The following is a 27,123-nucleotide window of genomic DNA, read 5'->3' as shown; positions in this document are numbered from 1 at the left end:
GTTCTCTCAGCATGGCAGATATAAGAATATTAAATAAGAAACAGTAAAAAAAGAAAAAAACCTGCCTTTCACAGTGTTGCAAGGCACAGAGTCAAAACTGTTCATGACCCATAATTAAGAATAGTACTGGTTGAAAATACAAAGTGCATCTGAATATCTGGATACATTTAAAGGTCACCTTTTAAAATGCACCTTTGAGAAGATATAAGGTTTATAACATCTATAGTTGCCATAAATGCACATGTCCTCAAGATATTTTTCTGAGAAAAACACAATATCTGGGTAGTCACACACACACTTAGTAGTGAGCTGGACTTTGTCATTGGTCTGTACTCTCTCCTTCTCTCTCTCCATCCCACCCACTGCTTGTTTTTTTCTTTCCGTGCAAAGAGTGTTTCCAAATGTCCACACCATGGCTGAGAGCAACCAACTGAAATCTAAGACCCTAAGCACACCCTGCAGTATGCAAAAACCTTCATGTTTTTTTTTTCTTTACCCAAGCCAAAACACTGACCAGGCTCAGTGAGATCACCTGAAATCACAGAACCTCTGTCTAGCTTTGGCAATTCATATAAACGATGCTAACAAGTGAGATGAACAAGACAGAGCATGCTTTATTTTAGTGCCTATGCAAATTACAAGACTTAAATCCTCTTATATTTTATGTGAGACCCTTGCAGAATACTTTGGATTGTAAAGGATATTGAAAGGCAATTTCTATCTGCAGAATAGGTATTTCCTATCAAACATGAACCCTATATTCAATTATTCAATACAGATCATTTGTCCCTTCCCAAGCCCTGCAATGATCCAATGCAGCACACTCCCCAGGAGAAAGTCCTGCTGCACATCAGACTACCAAGACTGAGGAGAAGAGCTGTTTACTCTACTACTACCTAATGAAGGAGGCCTTTTTTCTCACTATGGGTGAGAACAACGTAGAGTACTTTAAACATCTTCAGCCCCAACTTAATAATTAGATTTACTTATTTGAGGAAGATGCATAACAGAGAAGACAGCGGTTGTCCTCAGGACCTAGTAGTTTTTATTCAATAGCAGTACCAACTTGGAAAGACATTACTCATCTTAAATGTAAATCATGAAATTCTCAGTGGAGTGTATTACAGAAGTCTAAACGTTATGATCTTATCTAATATTCTCGCTACTTTAAGTATCTCTATTTAGTATGTCACTTTAAACTCTATTCATAGGATATGTCACTAGCATTGCTAATTTTGAGTCTCTCTCTTCCATATAATGACTGCTTTCAAATATGCTTCCACTTGCTTGCATTTTTCCAGTTGGCATCACATCTCATTTCACATCCTTACTTCTAACTTTTTTTTTTTTTTTTTGCTATGATACCATAGTGGTTCTGAGATTAAAAACAAAGACAAATCACTCTCCTTCTCTCTCTCTCTCAAATACTTTGTACTTTGGCATACATATGGACGTAATAAAATATTGTATTTCTTTTTCTGTGCAACCAATAAAGTTGCTATTAAGTAAGACACTGTCTAATGGTTCAGTAAAACACTGACCACTTTCTCAGAACTCACTTCTCTGGATCATTCTAATTTCATGTAATTTGACTTATAAAGTATGATACCTAATCTTTAATTCTGACATGGAACTAAATTATGTTACATTTGCTATTATGAGTTTTTACTGTGAAAACACAGAATTATTATGTATTTAATTTTACTTGATTACCTTTCCATAGAAAATAGGCATACCAAGATAAAAATGAGAGTGTTTAGGAACCAATTATCCACTCTATCACTTTGTCACAGGGTCCACATTTTATAATTTTAAAGACTAATATAATACCCTTATTCAGCAAATTATTTTACTATATGTTTAAAGTGCTTACTGACTCTCAACTACATGTAACACTTGTTTCTATGTTTCAGCATAATAACTTATAGACCATCTCCTCCTACACCCAGTGCCTTACAGAGTGGAAAGTGGTAGTGCAATTTAGCAAATAAATCCTCTGAACCTTTCAGGTTTTACTGGTGTAATTTTGGGTCATGTGTCAGTGTCCTTGGAATATTACAGCATTAGGCTTATGCCACATATAGGCATCAATTGTTGAGAAGTAAAAAAAGAGCTGATGGAGCAAAGCATTTCACCCTCCAAACAGCACTACAAATAACATGCTCTAAAGGAAACAAATCCAACAGAGTTGGATGTAATACCTACAACCTGGAAACCATGCTTCCTGAGTTTGTGAGGACAGAATGATAGAATGGCCTGGATCGGAAAATACCTTAAAGATCACCTATTTGCAATCCCCTTGCTGTGGTAGGAACACCTTTGTAAACACAGAAGTTTTAAGAACCTTCTATAAGTTTGCCAAAATTTGTCACAATATTAAACAGAGACCATATGTAACATTTCCAATTAAGACACTGGCTATTGTGTATATACTGCTACTCTGGTGAGACCTCATCACTTCTGAAACACAGATGACAATGAGGGTGATTACTTGGTTGAGACAGGGGATAACACTAACAACAGCTTCATAGCTTTGCATGTGTTTATAAAACTTGAATGAAAACTTTTACTTCCCTTCCAATATCTCCTTTCATTGACATATGGTTCTTCTCTGTGTCTGAGATACAGTTGTTACACCCTTATGACTTGCCTCAATGGCTTTTTATGATTGTTCTCAATTGTAACTGCTTTTTTTAGAGATTTAGCCACAGTCTGAAATAAAATGGGAATTTTAAACTAATCCCTCGTGGCTAGAATGAGTAAAAAAATCATGCATTTCAAGGGAGATGGATGATGAAGAGAGATTTGTCCTGGCCTGATCCTATAAGCACTTGTGAGTATAAGCAGACCTTATGAAACCACTAAGCATATTGCCCACTCAGGAATAGGGATGTTCATGGAGCCAAATGTATACTCTGTGGCCAGCACTTGGTGGATGTTTTGAGGAGAGGAGTAGAGAGAGACAAGAGTTATTCAACAGGTTAGTGTGTTCGCCTCCTGCCTCCCATAATTATGAATTTCCCAGCACTAATTCAGAGTTTTCTAGATACAATAAATGTGCATTGCCACAGTGAATGGTAGCTATGTAGAGATGATATCTAAGACGAGCATAAGCTATCCCAATTACAAGAATATAATTGGATGAAAAAATTAAAAGCAATTGTTTTAATGAGTAGGATGTTGAAAAAATCTTCCTACTGGGTGGCTACTGAAGGATTTGTTGCATCTATGATAGTAGTATTAATTGCTGACAGAGCTGGGGTTCATAGGATACATCAGTAGCCATGCACAGGAAAACACAATCAGAAATGCTTCTGTACTGGACTAAAAACCTGGAAAGCCAAGACTGAGAAGAAATCTCAGACTCTGCTCTGTTTATATAGCATTTAACTATGTAAAAAAAAAATCATTTAATCTCTGCTTAAGGCATGAGGTGATATTTCTTAATCAAAGTTTGCCTTTAGGACACAGCATTCTCCCCCACCCCTTTCTTTTACTGGTCATCTAAGTCAAGTAAGTGTTTTACTCAAGGGAAAATCTACCCCTCTATGGCAGACATACAGACCTAATATAATGCTACAGATACAAATTGGAATACAAGGAAGAGATACATAGGATTTGACAAAATAAGCAGCCCACAGTTAAATTTTGTTGCATTTAGAAAATGAGACCAGCGATTACATTTTGAGAGGCAGATTAGAGAAAAATCGGAAGAAATGTTCTAGCTCAGAGGCACAGGATTTTGGACATTGGTTCATTTTTCAGAGTTAAAGCTGAGCTGTTTCACATGTAAAACAGGACTCAAATTTAGTCTTATTTAGTCTTATATAGCTACATGTGGTTGGAAATCTGTTTCCTAGAACAGCTAGATGCTGATAAGTACCTCTGGTTCCCACTTTCCTTCTGTTCAGCAGTGCATGGCCGCTTCCAGAGAAGGGTTGTAGCCCAGTCATACAATGGTCTGCAGCCTGGCATGGAACTCAGGAGCTCTGGGTACAAGCCCCTCAAGATTGAGCAGACATCAAGACTAAAAAATTGCATCCCATGCCACTAGATCCTTCTGCAATGGAGGATGAGAAAAGAATGGGGATTGACAACAACAATGAATTCCTAATGACACTTCTGCTCCATCAGCAGCTATTTCATGAAAAAGGACGTAATTCCTGGATAAAAAATGGATTATGTCATCTTCCACTTTCTATTGGCCCCATTGTATTCACAAAATTGTAAGTAGTTTGTGAGAGGTGAAGAGGATCATCCTTTTTTAATCTTTAAAGCATCTCTTTCTACTATCTGTACTGAGAATGAGAACGCTAGTTGTAGGAAGACTGGATATTTTTTCCTTCTCCTTTCCTAAAGTTTTCCTAAAGTCTCCTTTGCTAAAGCTCCTAAAGTTTAAGTGTTTGAAATACACTTGTGTCCAGGCCCAGCTAAGGAAGGTAAGACTGTCCTTGTACATTCACCCATAGTATGTCTTCTAGTCCATCTTGGCATGTATTATGGAATCTCCAGTGCTTTGAAATGGTCTAACTAAAAAGATCACATGGTGTTTCACTTCTATAAGGATTCTAATCAGTATGGACGGCTTCAGGTGACATATTGGGATGTATTTGCATCAACTAGCTTTAGGTACCCAACTTTCATGTTTTGAATTTTCCTCTTGAAATAAAATTCCTCTCTTGCTAGCCACGACGTCAGAAATTCAGACTCTTAAAAACAACAGGTGCTGTGAATTGCAGCTTTCTAGAGATGTGAAGAAGAATCAAAATGATAGTGAAGGTAACTCCTGAGTAAGTGTGATAATTTTAGGCAATGGGTCAAGCAGAGTCTTAGAATTTTTTGAGAAGATATTGGATAAATTTAAATGCTGTTTTGTACTGCTTCTGGAAGGAGTATCCCATCCCTTTCTTTGAAAAGACATCTGTAAGTCAGAATAACTGCATATTACATCAAACAATTATGACAAGTTTCTAGGTGGACATATTTGATTTTGTTTCAGAGTTGCTTGTTTTGATTTAACTAGAATGTATTCTATATGGATCTAGGCTTGCAAGAATTTATAGTATAGCATGAAAATAGCAGTAGAAATCTTTGGAGAACCAGCCAAAGAGACTGACTAAAGAGATCTAGAGAAGCAGCAGCCATGTAGTTTAAAATAATAGGAAATGTATAAAGAAGTAGCTTTACAGGTATTACAAGTTGTCCGGCCACAAACCCAAAAATCTTCTTTAGTAAATCATCTTTCTAGATATGATTTCAAAACAAGAATATACATCTACCCTTTCAGTCTGAGGTTAAATCCCAATGCATTTGAAATTTTGTATAAAAAAAACAATAACAATAAGGACAACAGCAATAAGAACAACAACAACCACCACCACCATAATGAAGCTTTGTACATGTCTTAGAATTTGGTCACAGATAATATCCCAGGAAAGAGCTACAAGAATCAGTGATTTAATGGAATGACACATCCAACTACTGAACTTTTCCATTTGTATTTTCTGTTTCCTGTAAGACTGAATTCAACAAGAATTGAACTAGAATATATGGAATTACTTACTGTGCAAAGTGTCTCAAATGTCTTTTCGGAGACGAAGGATCCATCAAGACCAAAAAGAAAAATAGATGCATAAGAAAGCATCCCTCCAAGGATAATAAGGTTGTTCATGTAGGGACTGGACATCTTTATTAGTCTATGGACAAAAGGTGATAGTGCATTAAAGAGGAAAATGTTACTGCTAGGCTACCACAGCAATAAAGAAGAGCTTTTTGTAACCAGGCAAAGAGACAACTCTTCTAGAATTCCATGAAATCTAAAGGCATGCACAGTATTTGCTGTTTTATATAATTTAGCATTGTTTCAGGTTTTTGAATGCTTAGTAAAAAGACCTCCTCTTTTACTGATGGATTAATTAGCTAAGGTTAATGTTATTAGCAGTCAGTCAAACATTAAATAGTAAATTACACTTTTCAGAAAGTATAAAAGAATTTAAATACAGTCTATTTCAATGTGAGTATATTACCCAGTGATTTTAATTAAATAGTTCTAAAATACCACCTTTCCACAGTTTCACATTTTCCTTACATGTATATGTAGATAGATATATTTACATGACTGGTTCTACAAACACGGCATTAAATACGAAGGAATTTGTGATAGAAGTAACATGAATGTCTTACTTCTGATTTCTGTTTTTGATGTTAAAGAACAAGAAAGCACTGGCCATGATCATTCCCAGGATGGTGAGGGCAGAGAGGATGCTGTAGAGAGGCAGGGAGATTTTGCGCAGCTCCTCTTGTATAATTGTTTTGTCCTTCGGAGGCTCGACTCCTAGAATTGCATGAAGAAAAAAAAGGCTAAAGTTCAACCAGGTGTAGAATTCCTGCAAGAAACTTTTCCTCACCTAAGTACTATACCTTGAATTAGCACACTTAGCAACTGTGAACCACATCAGTAGCTGATGAAATCATTGACTTTGACAGACATATGTTAGTCACATTGATTGACATGAAGATTTGCATTTCTGGGGCAGGCAAATATCCTCTTTGGAAGAAGAGACACAACCATACCCCAGTGCAGAACCCCATACATGATAACTAGCCTCATTTTAAAGTAAATAAACACTAAAATGCATACTTTGAGTGTAAATTATAACAGGAGGTTATGCTTTTCTGAAGCAATTGACAGAGCAATGAGTAGAAAACAGAAAGTTTCATTTCTGTGCCCACTGTTGTTGCCAGAGCAAATTCTAACAGCCTGTCTGGAGATAAGCCTTAGTGTAGCGTCACTTGGACAGGGATTGATGGCTTTGGGGCTAAAATGTGGTCCTGGGCTGTGGGCATGGTGGGGGAAGCTCTGGGAGGAGGGAAGGGAGAGTTGTTGGTGCCCTCAGGATTCTATAGAAGGGAGCAATATGGAAAAATGGATAGCAAAAGTTTTATAGGGACAGATCCACTTTGCAGATGTGGATTTTAATGTCTGAACTTAAAAACTATGTTTAAAGCTGTGTACTTCATTGACAGTCAGCTCCAACTAATTAAAGGCTTCTTGGTTTAATGAGGAGAATCACTTTCCGACAACTGCAATAAAGCTCTGCATCTCTGACTTCCCACACTCCATTTCACCTGCTTACTAATTTTTTCCTTGGTGCAGGAGATTGGCAAAAGGCCTTTTGCATCACTGTCTTCCTTCAGAAACAGATTTGTGTGCTCTACAGTTCCTGAGCCTCTTCTTTTGCATCAGATCTCCGAAGGGGCTGCAAGGGCCACAGGGCTGAGCAGCTCCTCTCACAGCACGGCTGCAGAAGTGGAACTGCGAGTACCTGACTAGCAGCTGCCATGGCTAAACTTTACATCCACTCTTCTGCCTTGCACCTAAAAGAATATTTGAGGATTTACACAATAAAATAGCTTTACCTTTAAGCGTTAAGTTGAAAGGATTCAGGCCATGGAAACTGGCTATCCTTTGGCCTTTATGCCCAACTTTTCAGAAAAAAAATCCTTTAGATGCTCACAAAAAAAGTGACAGTGAAGGGTCCATTTGTTGATTTAATATTGGAGAAAAGTACCTGAGATTTTCCTCTTTCCTTCCACAAATTTTATGAATTTCCATGTATTTACAGTCCATGGAAATTCATAAAATTAGACAATTAGCAAGCCAAAAAAACAATAAAATACATACCTGATTTAAGAACTAACACTAAAAAATAAAGCTTCACCCTACTGCTTCTACACTCTACAGAGTACATTGATGGTTTGTATTTATTAAATATAAACACACAGTGAGTCAACAAAATTTATTTACTTGTTTGTGCACTAGCCATTCAATCCTGTTGGTGTGGAATTTTGTCCAATGGTTTAAACAGGAACATTTTTACGACTCTCTGTTTTAAATACTTAAAGCTACTAGGTTTCCACTGACTGGAAGTCAGTGTCTTCCACATTGAATATCCAGCTGTCTCAATGAACAGCTAAGATGAGTCAAAGGAAAAGATTCACTGTGAGTCACATAATACATCTGAAGAATACCATAAGACAGGTTATGGGTGGAAAGACCACCTTCAGAAGTGGTCAGAAAAAGACTTAGCAGTCTTGTCCTGAAAAAAGACTGTACAGAGACTTTTTCCCATCATGTACTGTCTGTGAAGGCAAAAAGTTATGAACAAATGCTCTCTCCTGTAACTTGATTCATACTACATATATTCTCTGGAAATTAATAGACTGAATCAATATTAAACCACATCATTAGTTCCTCCTTGCGGCAAAAATAATCTGCTGCTTCCAGACTTTGGCAGGGGGGACAAATTCTGCACTCTTCATTTCCAAAGCCTCATTCCCCAGAGATGTGAGAGAAGTTTGTGTATCTGTGCTCTTTTGAGTCCAGCAAGGGAGATCAAAAGGAAGGATGGACAGCTCCAGCAGATGGACAAGTAGCCATGAATTATATCACTGCAGTGAAACTCCACCCGTGCTCATGCAAACCTTGGGTGTTGGGGCATTGGAGAAAGGTGTAGTAGAGTACAATAGTACAACAGCTTGATGATCATCCACCTCACCAATCCCAGGGGAAAACCACACAGAAGTCACAAACCCAACTTCACTTCCTCTCACTTAACTGTACCATAGCAGAGCTCAAGATTAAATCTTAAAATTTAGCTTTGAAAAGAATGTATATGCCTATATTCATCAGGAGGCACCCTTAAAACTCATTTCAGCTCACACCTGGCTGCTATGACCGCGGGTTCTTAAAACCATGGGTATGCTTGCACTCCATCTGTTTGAGGGCCGGGAAAGTCCCCATGTTATATTGGAGCAGCATGGGATAAAAAATAGCAGGGAGATACAGCAAGAAATGCTATATGCCTGCTGTGGAGCTTCAGAGTGCTGCTGGTCTGAAAACCCTCTCTGGCCCTGTTTCCCATGGGCCATGTTAAAGCCAGCCTTGGTAATTTGAAAACCTATTTTCTAGCTACCTAACAGGCACCTCCCAAAGAAAAACAACTACCTCCTCCTCACATCTGTAAACACAGAACATGACAGCAGCCCTCAGGTGAGATGAGCTGTGGGAGTGGGAAATGGGGATGAAATAGAACATCATTTATTGGTGAAGAACCTGCTTCTTGAAATATCAAAGATCATTTGTGCACACATACAAATTTGATTTTGCCCTATCATTGAGATTAAAACCAAGTATACAATATCAAAATACTGCAATTTTCTGTTCAGAATTCTATTTTTAAGTATTTTTTTCTCTTTTACTTTCTACAGTGTCACAAATTTGATATTAAAAATTCTAAAACAGTTTTTTAAGTGCACATAGTCTTACAAGCTACATACAGCTATCTGTATCACTCCTGTACCTCTTTCCAGTTTTGTTTCCTACCTTGGAACCTGATGCTGTTGTTGATTATTACCAATGTGTCATCCACAGCATTGTATTCTCCCACCTTTACTTCTTTTTGTTCTGCAGAGAAACAAACAAGAGTGATTGTTTACGGTAGTTCACATGTTCTCAACTATTTAACTGATTTTTTTCTTTTTTGACAGTGTGTCAAAAGGAAAAGAAATATGAAAGAATAAGGCATGAATAATTAAATCAGAATGCCAGACAGCTAACATCATTAAAGTAAACATTTCTGGTACTTGAAAGAAATGTAAAGCATTTTTAAGAACTCATTTACATAATCAGGAAATTTCTATTGGACACAGTCATCTCCAGCTTAAAGATCATAGGGTTTCTTACTGGCTCACACTATGCAGGACATTTTTACTGGGAGAACACACACAGCTAAGTCACACATTCCCCTCCCATTTAAACAACTAGGACATCTTTCTCTGTGAAGTATTTCCCAGGAGAGTCATGGTGGCAGGCTCCAGCCAGTATGGAGCAGGCTGGCCAGTTAGCAGATATGCTGGGAATCAAATCTCTTACTCTGAGTGAGAATTAGCAACTCATTAGTGCCCTGACTGCAAAACACACTCTTATATAATTAAAGCAAACATGCACTTGAGTTATAATTTTACAGTTAGCCTTATCTGGTATTTTGGGACTGCAATCACATCCATGGCCTTCTTGTACCTGACAGAACAGAGTATGCAGATAGAGGAATTTGTTTGCTTGCTGCCTTGGCCACTCTACCGGGATCTCTGGCATGCATTTATCCCACACTTTTGATAACATCTGGCATCAATTATTTTCTGTTCTTTTTGTTGAGCTTTTGGTATGGTTTTCAAGTGCAAGAGCTTACTGAATTATCATTTTTACACTAAAACTTTTACATTTTGATGAGACTTACAAACCCCAGGCTAAAGATTTAACCACTGGCTAAAGATTTCTTTGAAAAGCTGGCTCAGCAGAGACAAAAATTTCCTTTCAGGCCTTTCTGTCTGGGCATGCACAACCCAATTTACATTTAAATTCCGAGCTCATGACCCTATTTGTGACACTGATTTTGGGAGCTGATGATCTTGAGCTAGATGGCAAATTTGGAAAGACTATTTCACCCAACAGCTCCACATTAACCTTTTCTCCTTCCTCACTCAAAGTGATTTTGCCTGTTCAGCTCTGCTGAATAGAGCATCTAGTTCCATGTTAGTAAAATCTACAGTCTGACTAACACAATTATCTGAGAGCTCACAGGAGGCAAAATTTCTTTAACACAAACTACTATTTTTACTGTTATGTTGTTATATCTATTGTTATATTTTTTAAATTATCTACAAGAAGTTGTAGACCGGGCTGCAAATCTCACAGAGGGTTCTAGGCTTTTCTGCACACCCATCAAGAGCTGAAGTTTGCAGTTCTGAAGACTTATTTGCCTTTCCCATGACTATGATCCACTTGGATGGACCTAAAACTAGTTTGGAGTAAAAGCAAAATCCCCTGGTGTCCAGCAGCAGTTGGACAAAGCCCATCCACATGGCATCACATACTTTAGAAGTGAAGATAAATTTATAATTTCTGTCACAGACTAAACATTCACTGTGAAATAGATAAACTAATCAATTATTGACAAATAAAATATTCCCAGTAGTCATCTAAAAGCTAAAATGGTTAATGCGAAAACCAGAACCAATCTACTTCCATTTGTATTGTAGCATGACAGCTGTTACCTGTAGATCTAAAACATCAAAACACAACCTAGAGAGAAGAGAGAAAAACATCAGGATGCATATTGAAAAATGGTGGGAATATTAGATACCAGATAGTCCACAGCATGTCCTGACAGCAAAAGGGGATGACACACACCTTGGTGTTGGTCTAGCCCCAGCTTCACAGCAACAGGCTGAAGCCTCATAGCTCTGATGAGAAGGGAAATGAGTAATTGCACGGCAACCATTTGTGTATGGAGAATTTACTGGGGCTAGATGAGATGTAGGAAGTACATAACAGGTGGAGAAAAATGCACAAAACCCATGTCTGATTACAGTACTGAAATTAACGAAGTTTTTCTGTGATTATTTCATGTGACAGATGACGCCATTTCTTTTCAACATTTATAAATTCTTATATGGTTTCCTTCACAGGTGAAGTAACGCTGAGAATGTGCCTGTCCTATAACTAGCTAGCCTGGGTACCAGGAGCCAACCCTTGTAGGAATGGACCTCAGTATTTAGAGAAACAACCTTCCACAGCAGCCTGAAGGGCACGATTTGTGGACTTAGAAACCCAAGAATGAGTTTAAAAACCCCAATATTTACTACCAGGAAACCCAATATTTACTACCAGGAAACCACATGATCAATACCTTGTCCCGTACCAACAGGAAAGGACAGTTCACAGAGGACATGCCACACTTTATTGAAGTCAAGAAGAGCCATAAAGATATTTGATATCCTAAAGCAGTGACAACTGTGAAAATTAGTCTGTGAGAGAAATAAAATGTACTTTTATTGAGAGGAAGGATATACTATCTGTTTTATGGTGTGATTACAGGGGTGCTGAGGGGAAGACACAAAAAGGCTTCTTGTGATCCTTTTTCTCCCAGCAAGGACAACTACAGCTGCTGGCTTTTCAGATCCTCAAGCAAACGTGCTGGTCAATGACAAAGCCACTTCCAAATATTAATTAAAGGAAGCAAGAAGGCAGGACTGTGGTTCTCTTCTCTCTTGCACAAGTCAATACAGCTAAGGATGGGACTGCAGGCTCACTTTCCATGCGCCATTCCCTTCAGTTGCCTTTGGAAATTCTGAATTATTGAATTTAGTATAGTATTTGTATAATGTAGCTCATATCTGTCATACCTCTGAGTCTTAACAACAAAAGGACAGGAGAGAGTAGAACTCCTTCAAAGAAACACCAACAAAGTGCTTTTCAGAATATTCAGAATATGATGTTGGCTTCCTTCTCTAGTGCTTCTATTATTTTTAACTAGATCTTTCTGTAATCCTAATAGAGATATTGTATTGAAGTTCACAGTAGAATGCAGAAAAAAAATATGAGGGAAAATGTACTGTGGTTGTGAGATAATGTTAGTCAGTACCATGACAGAAGCGGAGAAATTTCAGAACTTTTATCTGAAGCTGTTCTTTCACAGAGGGACAGGAAAGTATAAAAACTAACCAAACCAGATAAAATTGGCCCAGAAAAATGTGACTGTAAATTATGCCTATAATTCTCATGGAATTATAAACAACTCTTATTGTTAATTAATTGCCACAGAATAGATTACTTAAATGGTCAAGATGAAAGCCTTCTGCCAACAAAGAATGAGATACTCTTACAGGTATATTGAAATGTTTTTCTCTACATATTTTATTACAGAATTTTATAGCCCGCTTTAAGCAACTCCACACAAATTGACTCACTATCACTTAATTAATTAGCTCACATTTCACAAAGTTAGTACAGAGGATTTTCAAGAGCATATCAGGTAGTTACATGTTCTTGGTGAATAAAAGCAAAAAAAAAATCCTGCAACTGATGTCAGCTGAATGAAACAAATTTACCAAAATGCACAGCAGTATTATGATTGTCAGTTTGACTGTTATCCACTTACACTGAGAATTTCCAGATGAGACTATTCTTAGTTTCAGTTCCTTTCACTATATGTCATAATTTCTATTTTCACCACATTTTGGTAAGTGTACTTATTCACACCTCATGAAGACAGTTTCTACTGAAAGTGTTTAAGGATGAGAGAAATGCATTTGCAATGCATAAGAAATGGGACAGATGGATTTCCTTTATTTTCCTCTATGTAGACAATGCTGTCTAGCTTTCAATGACACTGCATCTAATAACACCCTCATTGTTAAGCTAATAGCTTAGTTAACTAATAACTAAGCTAATAGCATCCTCAGTTATGTCAGTCTGACTGCAAATAACTCTCAGGGTGATGCAGTTAAGCCGACACAAAAATGTTTATATCAGTATAAGCGCCAGTACACTTTATGCTTATAAAGGCCCCTCTGAAAAACCACCATATCCTTAAAAGTTTCAAAAATATGTATGTTGATGTTCATATCCATTCATTAACTTCCGTACGTCTGCTTGGATATACTCAAGCAAAAACTATGTCTGTGCTACAATGAAGCCAAATTACATGTTTGTCCTAACATCATTGCAGTGCCTAAACCACATGGCTCCAAATGAAGATTAAGGATTTCAAAGCTCATCATAGCTTACCATAGCTTGACACAACTAAGAACACTTTTATATTACTGCAGCTCTTTATAAGCTCAGAATTCCATGCAAACCACAAAGAGAAATATGAGCGAGTGATGAGTATTCAATTTCCAACAAATATGAAGTAAATTTTAAAGTAAATTTAATAAACTTAGCATGGACTATTCTCCAGAAAACTAAGGGTCACAGAAGTTTCTCATCTAGAGGACACAGGCTGTTCTTGATTTAAAAGCAGCAGAAAAATGATATTACATATAGCTGGAAGCTATATCTAATATTACTTTCCTGTTCCTTCTAAAGTACTGCTGCTACTAAAAAGTGCCTAGTTCTTAGTTTATTCTGAAAAACCATGCCTGAAAAAGGTGCTGCCCCGATGACTCCTCCTCGAAAAGCTTTTCAAATATTTTTTATATAACCTCTCCTACTCATCCACACAGTTAATGATCACTGTACTCCCTTAAACTTTTCTGTTCAACAATCCCTTCTCCCACTGTCTTCCAGATGCCCCTTTTGCTTAACCATCCTAATTCAGTGGGAGTGATTAGATGCTTAGCCTTTTAGAAAATCTTGCTGCATAATCAGCACTCAGCAGCCTGTCTCAGGAACCAATATTATTAAACCTTGTTCTACAACAGAACCATTTCGTTTCTGAGCATTACTCCTTATTCATGCATCACAGCTCAACAGGACTGCTGGCAGCTATAGGGAATACTTAGTCATCAGATCTCAGAAGAATTTTGGAAGAATTTGCCAACAGGTGAAACTAAGCATGGTCCATATGCACCTGAAATACCTGAAGAGGATGACTCTAAAATTTGGAAAGATTTTCTGGTGATTTCAGCAGGGGTAAAGTTAATTTTCTTCACAGTGGCTAATACAGGGCTGTGTTCTGGATTTCTGCTGGACACAGAGTTGATAATACAGAGATGGTTTTGTTCTTGCTGAGCAGAGCTTATACAGAGTCAAGACCTTTCTGTTTTTCATACTGACACCTGGCAAGGGGCTGAAGGTACATGGGAGGTTGGGTGAAACACAGCTGGGAGAGGTGATCTCAACTGACCAAAGGGATATTCCAGGCCATATGGCCTCATGCTCAGGATAGAAAGTGGGGGAAGAAGGAAGAAGGAGAGGATGAAATGACAGCATGTGTCTTCCCAAGTAAACTTTACATGTGATGGGGTTGTGCTCTCCTGGAAACGGCTGAGCAGCTGCCTACCCACTGGAAGTAGTGAATGAATTCCTTGCTCTGCTTTGCTTGTGTGCATGGCTTCTGCTTTTCCTACTAAAGTGTCTCGTCTTTGTGTCAACCCCTGAGTTCTATGCTTTTATTCTGCCCATTCTCTCCCCAGTCCTGCTGGTGGACAAGTGACCAAGTGGCTCTGTAGGGTTTGGCTGCTGACTGGGGTTAAACCACTACAGATTTTAATCTCAAATTTCAAATCAGTCTCCTAGATATGAATGAAAAATCATCCACTGCACAAGTACTCACACTTTCAAAGAAACACCTGACTTGTCTTAAAGCTCACCATTAGCAAGCTACTGGCAACTCGCTGATATGTTTAGGGCGGCGAGTGAAGGGTGCTCTGACACATTACATTATGGTGTCCTGAGGCTTGTCTCTCTCCAATTTAGCTTCTGCTCACACTCTCTTTTAAAGAGTGAATGCTTTCCTTTAACACTTTACACTGCCAGTCACCTAGCAATCACTTGTCACTGACGGGTCTTAGGTCTTCTTTCTCATTCCCTCCATGGCCTCCTGGGAAGGCTCCTGAAGAGATGATGTGCTGCACTGAGTGACAGCAATCCTGTGGCCAAGAGTGTTCAGAGAGAAAGTCATGGGGAAAGAAGACTGGTCAAACACAAACAGAGAAAACCTTAAGCTGGAGGCCGAAAACTGATGCCAAAGCTGAGAACGCTTCCCATATTTCATTAAATCCTGCGCAAATTGCCTGCAAAGTCTCTTCTAACCTGCCCTACCTGTCTCACTGGTTTTGAAAGCTGTTTCATGAAATAACAATCTAGCAAATAACTGGAAATGCTGTCTCAAATGCCTTTACAATAATGAATGAAGCTAACAGTCAGGAAAGCTAATTTCCTTCAGAATAAATACTGAAACATTTCATGTTGTGGATCATGTAGAAAGTCTTAGCAAATTAATGCAATCTTAACTTTCATAATGTATCCTTGTTAGACAGGACTGAGAAGCTTTTCAGTTATCCTTATCACATATCAGCAATAACCAACACCAGTTGAAAGTTTCCAATTAAAAAAAAAGAATCACAATAGAAGCTTATAAATAATGAATGAGCAAAACCTTTTTCATTCACTCGCAGGCAACCATTTCTTTGTTTAAAGACAAAAATGCTGAGATTAAGAATCACAGTTCAAATAAGGAAGAAAATGTCAGGTCAGATAGAAGATTATTTTTCAGCAGAAGCTGCCAGAAAAGAAAGACTCAAGGAAGAAAAACATGTTACCTTTGCAAGGATTTGAATTGTGACAGTTTTTACCCTTGTGATTAGAGTTTTAAAATTTGTTTTGCCCTAAGAAATGCTGCTTCCACCTTTAACTGCAGCATAGCTATTTCCTTAATCTGTTTATGTATTTTATTTATGAAATCCTAAATTTCATTGCTTTGGAAACATATAGACACAGCATACAGGAAATCTTGAGTTATGAAAGCAGTATATATAACAAGTGATAATAACTCCTCACAGCCAGTTCTCTGGCTATAAATCTTTCAGTCACCCATAAAGCAAAACAGACAGAAAGGTCAGACCACACAAAGGCCAATCAGGGCATCCTTAGAGTCAGGATAAAAGCTAAGGAGTCTTAACCTTGGGTGTATTTCACTGTGTTAGTAATAGTATTTTGTCAAAAGGACAAAGCAAGTAAGTAGTACATAAAATATAATTAAATAACCTGAGTTCATAAAAGGATCTAGTAATTTTGCTGTCCAAGAAGATTCATCTATAAAAATTTCAAGAATTTGCATTTTTATGAGCTTTCAAAAATTATTTTTACTGATTCTTTTTAAACTTTGTTTTCACCTTCCTTATTATAATTCTGTCTCTTACTTGGTTTGTTAGACTGACTTCTAGCTCTGAATAGAAATTTAGTAGTATAGTTCATATGGATTTAACACCTACAGATATTAGATATTTATATATTAAGTATCAAAGAAAGAGCTATATAATGAAATAAAAAATAAAGACTATGTTTAAAACAATTATTTCTTTAAATGTGAATTATTAACACCATCATTATAGCTTTCATTCAGGAAACTGAGAAAGGTATGAACAAATATAAAGAAATGAAAGCAGATCATCCATGAAGCATAACAACAGTTGTGCTGAAGCAAATGAACAGAGCTTACATTAATTCTTCTGAATAGAAGTTCCTGTTTCTTAGGATGCTTAATGAAGTCCTTGGTAGTTTGAAATGAGGTTGCTGCACATGAGATCACACTTTTTCTTGGATTTAATAATTGTAGCATAAAATCTTCACTGATAACACAGTGTATAATCTGAAATGTATGTCAGTAATTTGAATAAACTCTAGTAAGTAAATTAAAAGATAAAAATATATATTCAAGTGGATATGGTATGATTATATTCTAGGATACATGGATATTCAAAAGCTGCAATATATTAGTCTAGCCAAGGGTTGTTCTGTTCTACTGTTCATTGTCTTTTATTTATTTTATTAAATTTTCAGAGAATGCAAATCCTCATCATTCTGGGAGTTTATTTGCCAAAATAAATTATTCTTTAAAATCAAATGGTGTAATTATACATGTCTTATTTAATATTAATATTTATCTAAATGCAGCCTGGTCTACAAAAATTGATATTTATACCATTTATCATCCTGAGTTACTTTCTGGCAGAGTCCAAACCCAGCAGGCTTTTCTTGACCCAGAATTTACAGTGGGAAATAACACTGTACATATAAAACTACAGGCTGCAGTCATGAGAAGACATTTGCTCTATTAATAAATGATAACTCAATTTCATTACTTGTTGTGTCATACACTGGTCCGTTTTCTGCAGGGGCGTGTGAGCGAATCAGCCTGTGCAAGCCTGGGCTGACTTCCCAGGAGAACTCCCAGGAGCTTCCCAGGTTGGAAAGGCCATCCAGGCAGTGACAGGCGTGGACATGGATACCACCGATGTGCAGAGAACCCCCCTGGCAGCAGCCCAGGGCCCAGCAGCAGCTCCATCTGTCAGAATCTCTCTGGGAGAGGGAGAACTGAAGGCAGGACCGTGCAGGGTGTGGAGGTGGCAGTGAGAGAGGCGGTGGCCACGTCCTCTTGCCTCCTGAGCTTGATTTCAGAGCACTGAAATGTCAGAGGCTGTGAGGCAGAATTCAAAATACACCATGACACTGCACTCATTCAAAGGTAAGGGACAGCAAACCACAGGAGTGCAGTGCTGCACCCATTTCAAAATCTCTGGTGTTTCCAAAGAAACCCAAGATGACAGAGCATTAGTGTATCTTTTATCCAAGGGGAATAAATGCAATTATTATGTCCCTGGTGTCTTGAAAACTCAGTCTGAATAGGCACAGTGTGCACTATCAGGATAGTCTGGCAGAAGAAAGATTTGAATCATTATGAAATTACCAGATTTCTTTTTTTTTCAGTTATGCCAAAAGTTACTCATGAATTTAAATCAAATCCACCAAGCAGTGTCATTTAGGGAAGAAAAAACTGGGATAGCACTGCTGTCAGTCTTTTCTGACTTACCAGGGTAAAGTACACATGCAGCTTAAAAATCGAGACACCCAAGACAGTGACCTAAGCCCAGTTTTCCATCTGCTAGCTCAGCACTTAAGCTTTCCATATGAACATGAGAGATGATGTGATAGAAGACATCCTGACAGGAAAGACAGGGTCCCCAGGGACCTGGATGACCCTGACTCCAGCCCAGCTACATACTCTGATTGAATGAGAAAGGACATCAAGGTGACCTTTTCCTCCTCTGGTATGCTTGATATTCTAGCATTTCATTTGATTTTCTTGTGCATGCCCAAAAGAAATGTTTTGCTACAACTACCTAAGCCTATTACTTACGTAACTAAAATTCTAAATTCAATGCGCAATATCAATTATTTTTTGCAGTAGAAAAAACAAATTTAAAAATCCACATCAGTTACTTAAAAGCCTGATGTGGTTACCTTTTCCCAGAGAGGCCTTTGTTGTCAGTGTGGTGATGCACAGCACAACAGTTTGACAGCAGCCCTGGTCTGTGGACAGCTTCAGCTGCCCTGCACATGGCTGCTAAGTCTCTGCCACTGTTTTTAGTGGCTGCTCAGACATACAGGAGGAGCTGCATGATGCACTTCTCCTTGTGAGGCCTGGTTAGCCCTTGCTAACTTACATGATAACCAAACTGAAGTGCACAACATGACAGAAATAAAAATGTCTCCCAGAGCAGAAGATGTGTGCTTGACCAAAGGATGGCACCACAATCACACCCCCCAGCAAGGCTGTTTTCCCTTCACTTAGCAAGGCATGCCTGCTTTCTGGTGATCCCACACCATGCAGGGAAGAAACATAAACTCCATTTTGGCCCATTTGGATGCATACCTATGATTATATAATTGGAGCCTTCCCTCACCTTGGGTCAGGGCTGTGTTCCCCTCCCCTGGCAAAGGGAGGCCCAGCACAGGCTGAGCAGCCTCCCATAGGCTGTGCCTGCTCTGCTCCAGCTGAGAGGCCCAAAACCAAGATGCTCTGCCTTCTTGCTTATGTACTGCATCCTTAAAGTTTTACAGAGTTAAGAGGGTGTTATTTAAAGGTTGTAGTTTCACAGTTACCAAGCCTGAAAACGCAGGAGAGCAGCAGCTGCTGTGCATATTATGTGTGTTAGATCTCAGCTACTCATTATGTCCTTGAATAACCATTCTTGCCATTACACCAGGTGGCCTGTGAAAACACTGCAGCTCATGAAGAGCTTCATGATTCAGGGTCAAACCCAAAGGCAGAATTCCCACTGTCCTCATCCTAAGATAGAAAATAAGGGAGTTGAGGCAGTGCTGAATGCATTCATACAAAACTGCAAATTCTATGCTCTTTCCTGTCTTATGATTTGTACAGTAGCTGCCAAAGTTTTTATCCTGTACAAGAAATGCAGTTTTGAGTTATCCAGGCTGGTTTATTCCAAATACTTTACTCAGGACTTGTAGGGGAATAATTCAGGAAAAACTTTAGAGCAACAAAAAGCCCACTTGTGCTGTAACCTGCAACTACAAGTGATCACTTACTGAGATATAGGGGAGCCTACAAAGGCCCCCAAGTAGCAATATCCCCCCTAGATCACTGTTTCAGTTTCTGCTGCAGAGATGAACAAGACAGCTGCCACTCAAAGAGCCATCAAAAGCCAGACTTTGAGATTTTCCAGCTCTAGCCTTCCCCTGACAGTCAGCTCCCCATGCAAAAGTCTCATGGGATCACAGATTGGATTTCCCTGTCCTCAGGGAGGCACGCTCTGTTCCCATAAGGGACAGGCTTGTCACTGCTACAATTAGGGACTGCACTCTAGGGAGTCAGAGAACAAGCAGTGTTACACAATGCCAGGATGCCTGTCTAACCCAAGAACTGCATGATTCTATGAGTGAGGAAAGTGTGTGTGCCTGGCTGCAAATTTCAGTGTTTTAGAATCATAGGAAGGGTCCTTAAAGATCATCTAGTTCCAGACCCCTGCCATGGGTAAAGATGCATTTTACAAGTAGTCGTGGCTGCTGGGAAATTCCTCTTCAAAATCTCTCTTTCTTGTCTGCCCCCATGAGGCCACCTGAGAAGTTTGGAAAGTTTGGGTTACTCACCAGGAGGAGGGATGCTGTAAGAGTGTAAAGATGTGTGAGAGACCCAGAGCCTGGGGCACTGCCTGAGGGGTGCAGATGGTGAGGCTGTGAAGCCCCATGACCTCAAGCACTGGAAGAGGAGAAAACATGACCATGTCCCACTCAGTTCTCACAGGCTCTAAGAGACAGATCCAGAAGATGGAACCCACTCACGAGAGGCTGCTGTCTAAAACAGGAGTGGTGGGGTTTCAAACAACAGCATTTGAAATGTTTTGTGCAGCAGCCCTGCCCAACAGACCCCTACAAGGATATTTCTCACTCTATTAATTTCCATTTTATGCTTTTTCATTCTTTTATGTAAATATAGGTGAATTGTACATGAGCATGAGACCAAAGCAGTTTTGAAACATAATGACCAATTCAGAATTTAGCCGACCCTGATCCACACATTTCATATTGATAGAGTTGTTTGACTTCCACCGTATCCCACAAGTACATTTTAGTAGGATGAAATCTAGTCTTGAATTACAAAATTTATCACCACTACTATTTCATTATTTTTCATTTTAAAATCTAAAGATGCTAAAAGTTACACAGGGGAAAACCCTTCAAAAATAATAATCTTTGCAAAGAAAACTCATTAAGAAATCTATTTTGGTTTGGTCAGATTTGGGTTTTTTTTTACCTGTGAGCTGATCCTATGCTCAAGACAAAGAAACCACTCCAACTGGAACTGGTTAAAAGTCAAAGTTCCAGAGGAATAACTCCTTTTTTCTGCTGCTTCAGCAAAACTCCATTTGTTTTAACCTGTTTTGAGTAATCTTTGTACTAATCCACTGGAAAAAAAAATAAAAAAGAGGAGAAAGGTCCAACAGTGATTTCCTTTGAGCACTAATTAGGAACAACATTTTACTACAAGCAGAGAAATTGCTGTAGAAGACTGTCTAAGACACAAAGAACAGTTTTAAAGTGAAACCCATTGATTTTATCTTTAATGACTGCTTTGAAAATTTTCTTAAAATATGGTATACGTCATCATTGTGTGGTTTCATTTTAAATTTGGATTTATTTTTCCTTTTATTTCTTCATCTGGAGTTTGAATAGCTACAGGAAGTAGACTAGCATTAAGAGAAAAAGCCTGCAATGGAAAGCTACAGCCATTAAACTATAATTACTTCAAATAATAATGGATTTAATAACTAATATAGAGCAGTTATATAACACACCTGACAGACAGCTCTGGAATAAAGTTTTGTGGCAAAGCTCAGCCAGAGCACAAAAGTGTTTATGCATAAGCACAGCATTGTATTTGTGCATAACATGAAATACACTTCTCTAAAAGTTTCCAGAATTAAAACTGATACTTCAGGTACTAAGAGAAAATTTGACAAAAGACTCCTAGTTTCAGAGAATCTATTCTGCTCAGAAAATTGATAGCATACAGCAACACTGTGTTGTTAGGACAGGATTTATGCCTGTAGGAGTGAAACACAATATAAGGCAAAAATCCTTGCAAAGCTGATTAAAAACAGAAAAGCAGAAGTATGCATTTTTTTCTCATGTATGAATATTGCAGTATGAGAATAAAGAATTGTAGAAATTTTTAAATTTTTTGGGCATAAAATATTATATTAAATAACCCCCATAGGATGCACAAAACTTTGGAAAGCTGTTGTATTAAATGGATGTAATGGGTTTTTCATTGCAAGCGGAATCAAAAGTAAAAAAATTGTAGTGCTTTAAATGAGAGAGATTGGTGTCTAACTGTTCTAATATAATTTTTTGTCTTTTGCCTAAGACAATGTTAAAACATTGTTTTAAAAACAATGTTAGGTGAAGAAAGCTGAAGCTAGTTTGGAGTATGAGAGGAAGCAGAATTCTGGGAGAAGGTAAGGCTAAAAGCAGTTTAAAAACATTTTTAAAAGCTTTTCCCTGAAACTGATAGCAGAGTTGTAATGTAACTTACAAAAGTCGGTTGTCCCATTAACTTAATTTCTGACAAGTCTGAAAGTCAAAACCACAGCGATTAAAGTATGAGAAGGGATTTTAAATTTTATCTGAAGTGAGTGAGTGAGTACAATCTCAGTGCATATGCATCTGAGTAACTGCTACCAGCCCCTTGATATTTACAGCATTTGATGGAAATTTAAGTTATAAAATGCATCCCGAAGGAAAAAAAAAAAGAAACAAAAAGACTGGGACAAAATGATAATCTCTCGGTAATCTATACAGTTACATACTTGACAATAAATCTTTAACTACCCAAATTTTGAGAATCTCAGTACGAAACTGTACTAAAAAAGTACTTCGGCACAAGTTTTGTCTATTCACTGTCTTATAAACAATTCCTTCTTCTGCAATAGGATGTACAGATTCTTGGGAGCTCTCAATGCAAGTCAAGTGCTGTTAATTCTTTTCAGTAAAAGATGTGAAAATGTTCTCTTGCTTCCCTGTGTTTTGGGTAGGTACAGAAAAATCTGTTACAAATCTCTTGTTTCTAGTTTTAATTAACTTTGATTTAAACAAGAGCCATGGGACGTATGACAATAAAGGTCAAAACTCATGAGCAAGCAGGAGCCGCAAACATATGAAACACATCTGAGATGAGAAATCACACTTCTTGTGTGAGACCAGTCCCTGGATCTGCACTTGTGTATTTGGAAATCTGGCACCTTCAAATTCCAGCTACAATCTTTTCCTCATTCCTGATGCCCTCCTCACCTCAATGATGTTACCATCTGGCTTTCTAGAAGGAACAGAGATGTAGAGATGTCCTGGCCACGGTTTTAGTAGAACCAGTACCAGGAAGATGAAGAGACATCAGAGGCTCAGGATTTATGGCTCATATTGCAGAGCTTTAGTTAAGGTTTGCCTTGGGTTTAAGCCCACCCTGCTTAAATCACTTTTCACTTAACCAGATCATGTTATTTCTCACTGCAGCAGTACCACAAGTGAACATGGGAGAAAACACAGCTGCTGAACAGAACAGGGCTTGTGTTGCATCTCCCTCTGCACTGGCCTAGCTGCAAGAGGAGTCGCTGGCTCCTTTTCAATCACACCATTGATGGGGAGAGCACTGCTCTTGGCAGCACCTCTGTTTTCCATGTGCAGCACCAACTTGCTTTGCCTTTGCTCTGCTGAATTATTTCTGGCACACTCCTGTGGATATATTATTGAAAGTGGAAGTTTCTTAGTTAAATGAAAAAGATTCTATAACCCATGTATCCTATTCGTGGACTGTTTCCGCAGGTGCTTTTCAACCCTGAGCTGTAAAGGATCGGATTATTACAATTCATAGGGAAAGTAATTCTCACTTCTGGTATTGAGGCCAGAAGTCTCAATGGTATTGAGACCATGACAACCTGCTGCATCACTTGAGTTGTTGCATTCCTGTGCACAATGCCCCCATTCTTGCAGATTTTGAAGCTGCTGTTTCATTCAAAGGTAGCACATCATGGGTTTTCTGGTATTTCTTGTGTGTGTATGTGGGAGGCACAGTGGAGCGACTATAAAAACTTCATGGACTCTTCTGGACTAGCCATTGAATGACAGTCTTTTCCTGCTCGTGTTCCTACCCTGAAAATACTGAATCCTTTCACAGCTTTGACACGTGACCACCTCACCCCTTCAACATACCAAAACCACTTTGCAAGACTGGGATATCTGACAAGAGAGAGATCAGAGAGCAGGCTGACACAGGTACAGCTGTAGGACACACAGCTCAGTGGCCAGGTCAGGCAACCATGCTGAGCCTGGTGAACAGCAGCAAAGGTGGTGGGAGGCACAGAGAAAGCATGGGAGGGCACAGACACAGCCTTGTCATGCTTTATTGCCAAAGGTCACAGCAGGCAATGCTGGAGAGATGAGTGCCCTGAGAGACAGCTGTGTTTATCCTTAATGCCTGCATACCTACAAAAGAAATATTACATACAGACCCTTTCACCTACTTGTAAAGTCCCTCATGTAATATCTAAATTTCTTAAAACAAAACAACTATTTTACCCTTTACCTTTTACCAAAACAACCATTCTCTACCATTCTGAAGCTTTTCAGAAGAGTTGCAAAGAGAGTTACAGGTATCATTCAGCCGGGTCCAGTTCAAAAGTGGCAATTCATCAACACAACAGCAATAACTGCTCAGATTGAGACTTTTGTTTATAAAACTGTACTTCTGAGTTTCCTGATTTTGCATATGAAAATGAAGTAATGAACAAACAGAAAATATACACTCATACTGCATTTTTGATAATGTATAATTTTATTCTTTTTTTTAGCTTGGGACATGATGTTCTCAGATTGTTTTTATTTCCTGAAATGGGTCTTTCCATATCTTAGGAGATTTTTACAGGACATGCTGAAAAACCTCTGTGGATGAAAGATAATTGCATTCAAATGAAAACAAATGCTAAATGTATCATGATCTAGCTTGTGCATTGTCTGTTTCCTTCAATAGCTGATACTGGTTTTGTGAAAACCTACTCACTGACTTCAGTAAGAGAAATTGGGTAAATCTGTTCTAAAGAGGTCCAATTTCCTGCTCTTCTTTTCTTAATAAAAACCTCCTTTACACCCCATACAAACCTTTTGTTGAGCTTAAACATAAAATTACCTGCTCTCTGATACCCAGTAATATGCTTCTAAATCATCTAATTCCCATCCACTTGAAAATAAAAATTATTCTATACCTTGACCCAGCCTAGAGTGTAATTTAACAATCAAGAAAGAACTATACACATAATTTGAAGTGGTGAAAAACCATCTGAATTTCTCTGCTTCTTACAGGAGACATTTTCTTAGAGGAACTGTGTATGACTAATTTAGTTCTACATCAGAAAGAAAACAGGCCTCTTGAAAATAAAGTTGAACAGAATTATCACAATAAATTTGTGTAAGAGCATGCCAGATAAAAGAATATTTTTCTAAAATTATATTACTATAGATTTATAGAAATCATAAACAAAAGAAAGTTTTTAAAGCCAGTTTAAAAAAAAACTGTCTCCAAATTAAATTACGATTTTTGGTGGATTTAATTTTTGGTGGAAACAAAGAAAGAATGAAATCAACTTATAGGTTTAAATACTGCATAAATGATTTTTTCTTACTACAAATAAATTTATCTTGCAATTTCATTTGATTGCCAAGCAAAACTAACAAATGCAAAATATAAATTCTGAAATATTTAATTACTTTCCCAGAGGTTAAACAGGATTACTACATATAGCAAAATTCAGTAAGTGTTACTAAATATTTCTTAAAAAGAAAAATTTAAAATGATATCATCAAACAGCATTTGGGTTTTGGTTCTTTCTGGTTGGTTGGTTGGTTGGTTGGTTGATTTCTCTAGAGAAGTGGTTGTTAAAATATTCTGTATTGGTAACAAATGCATTAAGAGGGAGAGACACAGCAATCTCTGCTGAGGTGACCAGGTACCAAACTGGCTTTCTGCAGGGAACAGGCAAAGTGGACACAGTCAGCCACAGCAATTAGTGAGGTGCCTCAGGGAGCCCACAAAGTGTCCAAAACCCAGGTACAGCACTAGCAATTTCTGTGCTTGTAAAATTCACTCCAAAACTACCCATTAGCCTGAGGTGACACATTCCACAGGACTGCTGAAGACATAAGGCACCACACACAAGAAAGTCGCAGCTTTTCACAGGATGTTGGGTCACCAACTCAGCTACCTTGGTTCAGCCATCATAAATACACAAATTATCAGACCATTATCTATTTTAAAAGCTAATTTGCTCAATTTTTGGAAGCAAATTGTTATTCCTAACTGGCCTTAAAGTCAACCTAACAGGAGAAAAATTTGGATTAATATTTCCATTCACATTTCACCATACAGAGGATAAGAGGTACAACGGAGCCTGGTGTTGAAAACCTCACTGAGAGCTTCCTGCTTTCTGGATGGGGTACTGCTGGCCATTCACCATGATCTGCATTTTCTACAAGAGAGTTTCTACAAGAAAACTTTATGCACCAAGGCAGTATAAATTAGGATGGTAAAGTCTCCTTTTCCCCCTTGTCATACTACAATAAGTCATTCATGGTGATATACCTACCAATTCTAGGAACTGGTCTTCAGATTTGCTGTGCTGTCCAAATTGTTGTGCTAGGGAGGAATCTAAAATTAATTTAATCTCAATTTGCATTACTAAAAAACACAATTTGGGCTTTTTCAGCTTTCTTAGCAAGGATTCTCATATTTTCAGATCTAATTTTGTTTGATTTATTCTTCAGCAGTACCAAATTATTTTTTTGAGAGCTAAAGCTAGTAAAAAATAAGTGTCTGAACTTGGTTATTTAAACACTATTATATGGGAAGTGATTGATGCCTTTAAACCTACAGAAGAAGCAACTGGGTAGGGCTTCATTTAACTTATTTCCATTTAACTTAAATTCCTCCTTTTTAGAGCCACTACAGTATTCATTAGTTAGAAGATTATTTGGTGGGATTCCACTGTCCAAATTTCAGTGGGTATGGTGTATATCACAGCTACCTTGTCTGGGGTTTCTGTCAAGAAGCTGAGAAGACAGGCACTTCTTATAGAGTATGATTTGTTTGATTTCCTATAGACACATGCCAAAGGATAAGATTTAGTTTCATTCTGGAACTTTCTTCATCTTTCTTTAACGTGGTTCACGACAACTCACCCAGATGCAAATATCTGGGTAAGTTGTTTGAA

At 38.1% G+C, this 27,123-nt stretch overlaps 1 protein-coding gene across 1 annotated transcript in view; it reads right to left on the bottom strand.

The window, feature by feature from the left end:
* The window catches only part of GABBR2 (gamma-aminobutyric acid type B receptor subunit 2), a 457,858-nt gene that overhangs the window by 153,214 nt on the left and 277,521 nt on the right, over positions 1–27,123 (bottom strand). Inside the window, exons 9-11 of the mRNA XM_063164404.1 lie at positions 9,386–9,466; positions 6,184–6,334; positions 5,564–5,696 (exon numbers count right to left, since the gene is read on the bottom strand). Coding sequence (XP_063020474.1) covers positions 5,564–5,696; positions 6,184–6,334; positions 9,386–9,466 — 365 coding nt within the window. The remainder of the gene's footprint in view (positions 1–5,563; positions 5,697–6,183; positions 6,335–9,385; positions 9,467–27,123) is intronic.

The sequence above is a fragment of the Melospiza melodia genome, chromosome 1, assembly GCF_035770615.1.
Source record: "Melospiza melodia melodia isolate bMelMel2 chromosome 1, bMelMel2.pri, whole genome shotgun sequence".
Taxonomy (NCBI): domain Eukaryota; kingdom Metazoa; phylum Chordata; class Aves; order Passeriformes; family Passerellidae; genus Melospiza; species Melospiza melodia.
This window is presented reverse-complemented; position numbering and strand designations above follow the sequence as displayed.